Source organism: Falco rusticolus, chromosome 5 (assembly GCF_015220075.1).
Source record: "Falco rusticolus isolate bFalRus1 chromosome 5, bFalRus1.pri, whole genome shotgun sequence".
NCBI lineage: Eukaryota > Metazoa > Chordata > Aves > Falconiformes > Falconidae > Falco > Falco rusticolus.
In genome coordinates this window covers 3,580,328-3,592,380 of record NC_051191.1, presented here as the reverse complement: position 1 = coordinate 3,592,380, position 12,053 = coordinate 3,580,328, and the positions used below count along the sequence as shown (strand labels likewise).

General features: G+C 36.7%; 1 protein-coding gene across 9 annotated transcripts in view; it reads right to left on the bottom strand.

Moving 5' to 3' along the window:
- Positions 1-7,398: 7,398 nt before the first annotated feature.
- Positions 7,399-12,053, bottom strand: part of TAFA5 (TAFA chemokine like family member 5) — a 442,355-nt gene continuing 437,700 nt past the window's right edge. For 5 of the 9 annotated variants that reach the window (XR_005104652.1, XR_005104654.1, XR_005104655.1 and 2 more), the window contains 2 exons: positions 9,973-10,065; positions 7,399-8,676 (listed from right to left, as the gene is read on the bottom strand). Coding sequence is in view for 2 of the 9 variants with exons in the window: in XM_037390481.1 (XP_037246378.1) it covers positions 8,668-8,676 (9 nt within the window). In the remaining 7 variants the exon portion in view is untranslated. The remainder of the gene's footprint in view (positions 8,677-9,972; positions 10,066-12,053) is intronic. The other 4 variants (XR_005104653.1, XR_005104658.1, XM_037390481.1 and 1 more) reach the window with 1 other exon arrangement.

Sequence of the window (12,053 nt, the reverse complement as noted above, 5' to 3'; positions counted from 1 at the left end):
AGTCACCATCAAAATAATACAAACTGGCCTGTCAATGGAGCCGCTTACATTTCTTCAAGTAAGCAAAGTAAGGTCTACCAGAGCTTTGTTAATCCATGAAGAACAAGGCATTTCTGAAGTAGAGGAAACTAACCTGATGGGTACAATTAAAATAACAAGGATTTTGGAACACCTTCCCTGACTCCCAACATGCTGTATTTATCTTTTAGTTTAGAAATTTATCCTTGTGTTCCAGGGTTGGAAGAAGCTCTCCAACAACCCATGTAGGTCCCTAGAAGAGTCTTCCTTTCAACATGTAGAAGCTATGGCCACTTGCTGTTCCCAGGAATGTCCTGTGTCCCTGAAGATCCACACTTTTTTGTGTTCATCTGTGACTCTTCATTGCATTTTGTATTTCCAAACTTTTTCTTTTCCTCTATTACAACATGTGAAACATAAAGCAAGCAACCTTCCTCCCTCTCTTAATATATAACCAGTACACTAAATGTAACCTGAAATTAAATCACTCACTCGTCTTATAAACACCAAAAAGGTCTACTCAGCAGTAAAATGAATATTTTGGAAAAAAAACAAACTACCAAAAGGTAGTCAGTTTACTATCAATTACCTTCCAAAAGCGAATACATTGGTGTTTGCGATGATGTAAAAAACAGAGGCACTCAGACTACCCATGGCTACTCCGATTCCATCTCTGTTAGAACATGTTACTAAGAGTTTATCTACTAGTGGCTTAGCTCAAAGAAAAATTTACTTTTTCACCAAGACACATACAGCTCATCACATTGGGAGTCAATTTAACTCATCTGGATTTCTGCATGGCTCACTGTAATCCTGGGCATTCATAAGGGAACTAAAACTGTGCATCAGAAATGATTTTCCATCGTAAAGCAACTTGTTCCCAAGACAGATGTTTATGGGACAATACAATCCAAAGGAAATTTCACATCATCAGAGCTGAAAGATTAAACTCAGTCACACTCAAGCATCAGTAATCTGTATGTCCAAAATAGCAGGTGCTGCTGGCTGTTGCATTAGGAGAAGAACAGGAAATAGGCACACATCTTCTATTTCTGCTGTGCTGGAAACTTACAGGTATGGTTGCAGTTATTCAGAATCCCTATAAACACCGGAACATCTTTACAGCCTAAATAAATCAATCACATGATATTTCAGATTCTTGAAGGCCTTGGACTATGTGATATCAACTTAGCTGAGGACTAAATAACAAACACTTTTGTACCAATGAATTTTCTAAAGATCTGATTGCCTTGTTAATATATTGGCAACAGATATTTCCCATTTCCATTTGGCATCTCCAAAGATCCCAGTCCTACCTCCAGACAGAAGAATTGATAGGGATAACTTGGTTCTGCTCCAGTAATTATGTGTCTGTATAGAAGCTTTTCCTGAGAAAGTTCTGGAGACATTTAACATCATGAACAACAGTCCCAAGCTTATACCCGTTAAATTAAACTGAGGCAACACTAATGTGCTTGATACATTTTTCTGAAATAAGATTTTTTAAATAATTATCAAACAGTCCTTTCTTTCAGAATTCCAGCAAACTTTAATATGTGTTCCTTTTCTCACTTTCCCACTACCTGACAAGGTACCAGACACTACCACATTAACATTGTGTTACTGTTTTCTGTCTAACAAATCAACTGAATAAGAAGAAACATGATTTCTAAAGTTAAAATAATGACATTAAATGCTATACATATCCCCTGTCCTTTTGGGTTTCTCTTGACTAGTTGGGCAGTTAGTTGATCAATCCATTTACAAAATTTGTCTTCAGGCCCTTAAACAGATATTTTTTTTCTTGTCACAAGGTTTAGTTGTTCTGAGGCAAAGCTTTCTACTCTTCCTACATTTGTCCTGCTGTCTCCAGAGTCTCCATGTAGTGAGAAGGACCTGGTACATATTAAAATGCAGTCTATATTCTCTGTGTTCCTCTTACCTAATAAACGGATTCGTTTCTTTTTTCTGGTTTTGGTTGGTGTTTTTTGGGGGGTTGGGGTTTTTTTTTGTTTGTTTTTTTTGTTGTTGTTGTTTGGTTTTTTTGAGAAGGGGATCCAACTTGACATGTCTTATCAGCTTTTAAAAATTATTAAAATGAAAACAAGTGCATAATTGCATGGAATTCTAAGTGCTGCTGAGTATATTATATTGCGGATTCTCCTGTGATTGTAACTGTTTGAGTAAGAATCAGATAACAAGGAGCTTGGGTGGCATTACAATTATTTGTGATTTTTCTCATTTTTGTGGGTGTTTGTTTCCTGTGCACAGTGAGGTTATTGTTATTTACTCAGCTAGAATTCCTGCCTTTCCAGAGCTCACCCTTATTTGATTTGCTTTGCATGGGCTGGAAGTTACATTATCACTGTCATGTTGCTGTCTTTAAAATTTGGGAAGGAATAAATCTGCCTGTGCTGAAAACCAAGTGTTACATGGCTTCATTGAAGAAGAGCTTTAATTTGTACCAAATTAAGCATAACTTTCCTCAAGCCTCACTATACTGTTTTATTGTTTGCTAATAGCATATCCGTTAGGCTAATATGTAGTGAAGTTGCAATCTGTGTTGAATTTCTGCTCTGGAGGCTACTTAAATACATTTGTGTAGAAGTGACTGGAGAGTGTGGACAGAAGTAGCCCACATTTGTTTTCATCTATTCATCTGGGTACGTTCTGCATATAGAGGAGTCAATATATTACCCTACAAACAGGGGTAAATATATTACCTTTGCATTTGCATTAGTCATTGTGATGGGAAGGCCCTCTTTACTGCCACCGGAGCTCTGTGAGCTCCTGTTTTGTGCAATGTTTCTGTACATTAACGACTGGCTTAGGTTGCTACTGCCAACCTTTTGTTAACATCTTCACAACTCAGTAAGTAATTTCAGATGACAGCTGATGTCAACATTTCCTGTCATTAGTCGCTGCCTTAGGTGGCTGACATGTATTGTTATGCCTGTGTAAGAACCTATGCTAAACCACCTGTCTCTCTCCTTGACTGTATAGCAATATACAGAGGCTTCCTCCTACGCATTGAAGGAAGACAGACACTGTCTCATGGTGATTTAAACCACTGTTTGAGGTAGTGCTCAGGGTCCTTACCTAATATAAATTGTTCTCTGCACATGCTTACATTGTTCCTTTGATTATATCAGATCCTATACTCTAAAGAACTTTGAAGTTTTCTGGCTTATTGTTATTTTCTTCTACTTTTCTCCTATTTTTTAGTTTACTTTTAATTGGTGACAGAATGACCTTTTACATATTACTCATGGGTCTCAAATTTTAATGGGATTTATGTCTCAAAAGAAGACAACCATATGATCAGTAAAAATCTCATCTCTGCAGTTTGTATTTGCTTTCTCATTTCCCTATTTCAAATTTTACACATTTTGGCTCCTGTAGCACTTATTAAATACTACAAAGCACTTACTAAATACTAAATATTCTGAAATGAAAAATATTTAATTTTCTCTGGTCTTGGGTTGGTTTTGGGTTTTGTTGGTTTTGGTTTTTGTTTTTTTTCAGTTCCTTCTTGGTTTCCTTCCTTTATTCAAGTCCCAACTTGAAATCAGATGTAGAATATTGTGTTTTCTGTCCATCCTCATTTGCCTAAGCCCAATCTAAGATCATTACTTCAATGTAGTACAAATTCTATGATGCGAGAAAAACAAATTGGAAAGAGGAATAAAAAAATAATTCCTCAGTTGTAACTCCTGTAATTACATAAGGTAAATATATATACACATATAAAGACTTCATTTTTCTAGGGTGTGAAACATCCACCAAACAGTAACTGGAAAACCAGAAGAAACTTCACTTCAGGGAGGGCTGTGATATATTTTCCCACCCAGAGAAACCATTAATTTTAAAAAGAAACCAGTTAAGACATGGTATCAACCAAGAGGAAGCACACAGCTGAACTGGTTTGACAGTTCCCACATTCTATTGATATAAATTCTCTTTGAAGAGAGTGGGGTAAATAAAAAAGCGTAATTTATAAAATACACCTGAAAGGAGAAAAAAGAAAGCACAAGTTACTTCTTTTCTTTGCTTTCAGTATATGCACCACCTTCCTCAGCCCTTTATGATTTTCACCACATAGGTGGCAAAACACTTTCATTTGCATTAATCATTCCTCTCAGAGAATCATTACCCAATTCCAGCCACAAAATTACCACCATTACTGAGGTGTTTGGGAAGTTTCTTCATGTTTGGAGCAGGAGGAATAAAAGTACCTGGAAATCACTTTTACCCTTAGCACATCTTGAAGTTGCTTGAAAAACAACTTCAAAATAGCAGACTAATATAATTTATACTGGCAGAGAGTCTCTTACAAGCCTTAGTGATGGTAACCTGCTGCCTGTGCTCTCTGGGAAGCCTTTGACTTTCCAAGGATTCTCGCAGCTAGAGGAATTCTCCTCTGACTAAGCCTATTGTGATAAACGTTGCCTTGAGAATCAGAAACTGGGGCTATTTTTCACTGGTTTGTGGTGGTTCTAACCTAGTCTTCACCAGGTCCATTTCAAACCTCACAGAAAATACCATCGTACATCTTACTGTTCCAATCTTTCATCTGAAATAGTTTTAAATCTTAGAAGGTTATGTGCCAAATGCTTCCATTTTTGTCTCTTTAATGGGAAGGGTGACTGCTTGTGTACACATATGCAACACCCCTAGTCAACCCATTAACCCATTCCCAGTCTTTGGTTGTTACTCATGTATATGCTATTCTTAATATAAATCATACAAAGAGGTTTAAAAGAATATGCCTTCTGTATTTTTTTTTTATTGGGAAAATACTGTATATATGTAGGTTTATGTGATGAAAGCTGGTTCAGCTTTTTCTCCTTGAACTAATATTCCTTTTTCTTTTTTTTTTTTTTTGGCTTCTTGTGTCTACATGCGATGTTGGCTTGTGCTTTTTTCTTTCCACTAGTTCAGCGGCCCAGGCAGTTAGTGCTCTGATTTTCCTATCAACCAATCAATTTACCATCTTCTAGTTCAGCTGTTTCTTATACTCACATAGGCTCTTCAGACACAGTGTTGAATTCTTTATTTTCTTCTGGAAACTCTAATTAGTACTCACGATTGTGATGAATAGGCTATATTAGATAGTAAGTGCCTGGGTTAAAGATTTATGCAACAGCATGTGGGTACAGTTTCAGTAAACAAGTGAATGATTGAGGATACCACATGCATAAAACCTGAGCTACTGCAGAGAAGAAATGAATTGGCAAAAAAAACCCCAGCCCCCAAAAAAGCTAAAAGCATAATTATGAAATTGGTGAATGATGTGTCATATTCATTGCTATAGTGTGTTAATATTTGCTCCATTTGATATCCCAGATGTTTAAAGTAGTCATTAAATATGTCCTTGCCTGGGCTAAGAGAGAAGCTTTTTTCAAAAAATGTTTAAAGGTTTACTGCATTTCTAGAGGTTGTTTTTATTAGTCTATTATGTGTTTTTTCTGTATTCTTTTGTTCCCTTTCAAGCATATTTTGAAAAAGTTACTTGTTTGCAAGCTGAGAAACGAAGGATATTTAATAGCATTCAAACAAGACATTCCCTTCTGTGTTTCAAATTTTGCTTTGGAAGAGGCACATCAAATACTTTCAGAAACAAACAAATTTTTATGTAACTTAGCTTTGTAAAATTAGAAGTTCACAATATTCTGAAAATATATTGTTCCTGAGACAGAAACATTTCACCACTGCTCTTAGAGTAGTAATTCACAGTGACAAAGGCAGCCAGTATATTTTGTTTGTTTAAAACTGTACATTTTGGAGGAGGAGTGAAAAGTACAAAACACACTTTAAGTGCTTTGAGGTGTCTGTTGACTCAGCAACTAGAATACACCTCTGATGAATAATCAGAATATTTTGTCTTTGATATTTCTTAACCAGAGTAGACCTTATAAACAATGTACATCTCTCTTTTGTTGAGCATTTAAAGTACTCAGAAAACAAAGACATAAGCTTGCATATTCAGAACCAACAGGAAGGTATGATTTAAGATGTATAGATTTCAGATGTCCATTCTTAGATCCTTTAGTGGGATCTGGTTTCTAGAAAATAAATGACCTTAATCTGATCTATAACTGAGCATACCAGAATGAAGGTACCCAAGACCTAAAAAGGGAAGGGTAAAACTTCAGTTTCAAAACACAACTCATCCTCCATTTCCATTCCATTGCTAAGTCTTCATCTCTGTGCCCCACCTCACTAATTATCAGGTGAAATTCCTTTGGTGACGTCATGGTCAGGGAACAGAAGTCTCACTTACAAAAGGATTTTCTTTATTTTTCATAATTTAGCTGAACCAACACATAACTGAATACTGTAAAGCAACAAAAATGATGTAACATCTTTAATTGTTCTGTTTACTAAATAAGGCTACTACACTCCCTTTAAAATAAATCAAAACAGAGAGTTGGTAGAGTGAGGGATCTGGCTCTTGAGGTCTACATGTACAGTAAATGTATTTACCATCATTTATTGCATGACATTTTAAACCTGACATTGGTCATTTATAGTGCAGTCAGTCCATAACACTTTTCAAGTGGCTGGGCTTTAATTGCTACTTTGACACTGGTCAAAATGCTAAGATTAAATAAGAATTTTGTATATATTGATTTTACTTGAAGACAAAATGATCTATAGTTCATGTTTCCTGCAACCTCTGCATTAAATAAGCCTCAGTATTAGAGCAGGCCTTCAAAAAATTTCTTTAATCAACTTTCATTTTTGTACCTTTCATCTATGGTCACTTGAACAATCGCTATATATTTTTCTTTAGTAGAATAGAACTAGCATAACACTAAGAGTTAATTGGAGTATTAGGTAGTATACTTGAAACCATAATACATTTGCCAGGAAGAAATTAAGCTCCCCTGTTGATTGCATCATATCAATATGTACCAAACTTACATACCGAAAGGTACAGTAAAAGGGAACAAGGTTTTGTTTGTTTCTCTGTTTTGTCATTATTTCCCCCTTGTCTATGCTGTCTTTTCTAAATTGTCACTAACCAATAATGCCAAAAATGTGGGCTTTCTAACAATGAGGTAAAACACTGAAAATGGGATCAAGGAACAGGCTTCAAACTGACCCTTACGGTGTGTGTCGGTGGGTGGGGGGTGGGGAGGAGAAGAAAGAAAGAAAGAGAGAGAGAAGGAAAGAGAGAAAAAGAGAGAAAAGGGAAGGACAGAAAGAGAGGAAGGAAAGAAGGAAGGAAGAAAATGAAAGAAAGATAGGAAGTAAGAAAGAAAAACAAACTTTGCTATGAAGAGCAATGAGTAAAATATTTTACACTCTATTTTTATCAGTACATAAAGACAAAAAAATAAAAATAAAATAAAAATAAAAAATGCCTTCCAACAGTGCAATGGTTGAATGCATTTATGTAATATAAACAACATTATTCTTTGCTTTTTCTACACAGTCCTCTCTGGTCATGCTTTACATCCAGAATGTCCCAATGGAAGAAAGCAAACGACACCAGTCACTTCAGAGACAACTGAAGTAATAAAACACAACTTAACTCTGAACCACTTGTCATGACTGTCAGAGTTATCACGTTAATTGTTAAATAGGATTTTCTACAAATATACAACATATAAAAACTGTTAAATATATAACTTTAGGCTTTTCAAAATACATTTAATGATCTCTTTCAAACAAGTGTTACTTTTGTTTTCTCTTTAATTTGCTTTCTGGTGCTAAATGGTGTATCAGATGAGACATAGGCCACAGATGACCAAACATGCTCTTTGCAAATACTGTATTATCCAACTTTAACTATCAAAAATGGAACTGTAGAAGAGGCATGTTTAACTGGTTAAAACTGAAAATGATTTTAGTACGAGAAAGTCAATCTAAGTACAGAGGAATAAAGGTGCTGTGTAGACAGTTTGTGTTCTTTTTGTCCAAGGTTTTCAAACACACGTCATTTTCTCTCAGTGCTCCATTATTTTCTCTTGAACGTGGCATTTCAAGAGCAGGTCTCTGAGTTAGTTTTTACTGCAGCTTTCCATAAAGACATCTGCTGGACAACAACATATCAGCTTTGTGAAAGCTGGAATCATGTCTATGTGGAGACCTCCTACAATTTAATGACATAACTCTGTTAACAGTAAGATTGTGTCCACTTTAAAATAGATTTTGCTCTTTGGTCTATTGTATATACTGAAAGTATAAGAAAATAAAAGCAATTCAGACAGTTTAGGGCACAAGAAGAGTTTCTCTTTTGCACCTCAGTGTCCTCCCATAGGCAAAACAGTCTTCTCTAAGGCTGATTGGGATGATACTCTTCATTGTAGCAGACTCTTCGGATTAAAACATGTAGGTAACAGCAAGTCCAGCAGTGGTGTATAACGTAGATGAACTTTTAACCATGAACTTTTTTGTATTGCTAATGCCCAAGCATATCTCTTTTTCTATATTCCTTAGTCCAGTGATCCTTAGTATGGTAGAAAAACTTTAGCTCATAACGTAGAGGAATTATGCTGTCATTCATGAGATACAGAGAAACAGACAGTTGAGTTGATGACATATAACGGATGATGATCAACAGCAGTGAAACTTGACTAAGTTAAGTAGCTCACACAGAGCCTAAACCACTCCTACGAGGATTCTGTGTTGCTGCATTTGTCAGGAGACCTGTAAATCAATAAGAACAAATGAGTCAGTGTCTTAATCTACAATCCTGGTTATCTTTGCTGTCCATTATTTTAAAATATACTGTACTGAGATTTTTCAAGCAGACAGTTAACAAATTGGAAGATATATTTTTCACAGCAAATATTTTCTCTCAGAAACAACATATGAAGAAACCTATATTTTTATTTATTATAAAAAATTAACACTTTAATCATTATTTCTAATAAAGCCACATATATAAACGATAATTTACAATAACTTCAATGCCATCTACTTTCTACTAAGTTCCATGCATATTCTTTTCCATAAAAATAGTATCACAGAATATTATTTTACCTGCATTAAAGTTACATATAACAATTTCTAATACACATGGTGATTAATATGACTATTACTTTTTACATATAGGATATGATGAAAAATGGACATGAAAGCCATGACCATTTATTAAAAATGCAAGGATGTTTATGCTGGAGGCTTTTCTGCATTTAAGTTTCCAATGAGCACTAGAGTGCACCTAATTTAATCAATACTGCCCTCTAGCGATGCTATTACAAGCGTAAATTAATGTAAATAATGTTTATTAATAGTAAATTTAATCAGAAATTTGGTTTAGATACACAGCAGGAAAAAAGAACAAAAACCCACAGAAGAATGAAAATGGGCAAAGGACTTCCAAATGAACCTGTTTAAAAGCAAATGGAATGGAAGCAGTGGTTCGAAACAGAACCAAAGTTCACACTTTTAAAGAAAAAGAGTACTGGAAGAAACTACAAACATAAATGAGAAAGGAATGGCTGATTTATACAAGGAGCCAGCTACTCATGCTCACCCAAAATAGCAGTTTAGAAATGGTTTCAAGATTACACTGGTACCATATGACACAAAATGTTTTGAGGTGTATTAAGCAAGCATGATTGTTACAAAATGCCACTTGAACATTCAAACACTATCTTCTTCTTTGGCATTGTTCCGTCTCCAAATGGTCAGAACTATTATTACTGATGGAAATCCCATGCATAACTCCAGAAAATACTGAACAGTGAATGTGAAAGAGCAAAAGAAAATCCAATTCACTTGGTTCAAGGCATATTAAATTTAGAGTTTTTAACCTAATCCTCAGAGCAGTAAATTAAATACCTGCCTCCAAATTAATTTAGTGACAGCTTGAAACATATGGATGTCTCTATACATGTATGTAGAAAGATAGATAGATAGATAGACAGACAGACAGATGAATACTTTCCTTATAATGCATAAAGTGTATGTCATAAATTTCTGCTTTTGTCCTCTCACCTTTTCCAGGAAAAAACACCCCAGAAATCTTGCAAACAGCCTTTTCTTTTCGGACTAGTGATCAGATCTCCAAACCACATGGCCTCAGACAGGCTGAAGGCAAAAAACCTGGTTGATTATTGTGGTATATTCCCCTTTTGAAATATACGTTCAGCAAGAGAAATTAATTTAAAGTTTTGCTTCTATTAATTGTTCTGTTTCCCCTTTATAATGTGTCTTGGGGTTTCTGCTATGCCCCCTATTTTTCTTCCCATTAGAAAAGAACACAACTTTTAAGGTAGTAATACATTTTAGGCAGCAAGACACAAAGCAAAAGTTTTTTGGTTTGTTAAGTCTGAAAGTAAACTACTATTGTGTTACGAATTCGGTTGACTTAGCTCCATCTTTGCTGACTTATGCGGGAATAGCCAAAGCTAAAAGCAACAGCATAAACTGCTGATTGACTGTGTGTTTGGTGTTTTCATAGTGTGCTTCTCTACCGTATTGGTCCCAGGATGGAGAGAGTATTCAGGTACCATCACATTCATTTGCAGATACCTGCTGCTTTGTCGTTTTATGGATACGAAAGCTTCCTTCCTGACTTTCTATCACTTTCTCCCCTTTGCACATCCCTGCTATGTGAATATGGTATCAACACCTTAAAAGGAGAGAAGAGGGGAGACAATTATGCGTTTTAAAAATGCTGAGGCAGGGCAGACAGCAGGCTTGAAATAAAGTGATGACAGGAAGAGGAACACATTAGAGAACAGGAGGTGAATTTACAACTTTGGACAATGACAGGAGAAAATGGAATGAGAGGGTGGAAAAGGCACAGGTTAGTCAGGGAAGTTTAAACATCATTTATTAATGAAGATATGAAAAATGAGTGAGATAGATAATAGGAACAACAGATAAAAAGAAGAGATGATAGAAGAGAGTATGAAGAGTCCAGAGAAGAGGCAGAGAATGCACATCTACACTTCCACCTCCTGTATTTTTCCCTTTCATTTCTCATTATAGGTAAATTAATCAGTTCCCAGAAAACCAGACAGATCAAGCAAGAGAAGAGGGATTCCCCAAGTGACCATAAAAAGGACTTGTTTACTATTTATACTAATAGTCCAAACTGTAAAATAAAAACATAGAATCATAGAACCGTTTAGGTTAGAAAAGACCTTTAAGATCATTGAGTCCAGCTGTTAACCTAGCACTAACAAGTCCACCACTGAACCATGTCCCTAAGTACCACATCTACACGTCTTTTAAATACCTCCAGGGATGGTGACTCAATAACTACCCTGGACAGCCTGTTCCAGTGCTTGACAACCCTTTCGGGGAAGAAAATTTTCCTAACATCAAATCTAAACCACCCCGGCATAACTTGAGGCCATTTCCTCTTGTCCTATCACTTGTTCCTTGGGAGAAGAGACCAACACCCACCTCGCTACAGCCTCCTTTCAGGTAGTTGTAGACAGCGATAAGGTCTCCCTGAGCCTCCTTTTCTTCAGGCTAAACAGCCCCAGTTCCCTCAGCTGCTCCTCATAAGCCTTGCGCTCTAAAGCCTTCACCAGCTTCATTACCCTTCTTCGGACATGCTCTAGCACCAAAATGTCTTTCTTGTAGTGAGGGACCCAAAACTCCTAAAACACAGTATTCTAGGTGCAGCCTCACCAGTGCTGAGTACAGGGGGATGATTACTTCCCTAGTCCTGCTGGCCACATAATTTTGGATACAAGCCAGGATGCTATTAGCCTCCTTGGCCCTCTGGGCACACTGCAGGCTCATATTCAGCTGGCTGTCGATCAAGACCCCATGTTCTTTTCTACCAGACAGTTTTCCAGCTGCTCTTCCCCAAGCCTGTGGCATTGCATGGAGTTGTTGTGACCCAAGCACAGGACCCAGCACTTCTCCTTGTTGAACCTCCTACAACTGGCCCCAGCCCATTCATCCAGCCTGCCCAGATGCAGAACATCCTGCCCTCCAGCAGATCAACACCCCTCAGCTTGGTGTCATCTGCAGACTGACTGAGGGTGCAGTCAATCCCCTCAACCACGTCATTGCTAAAGATGCTAAACAGAACTGGCCCCAGCACGGAGCCCTGG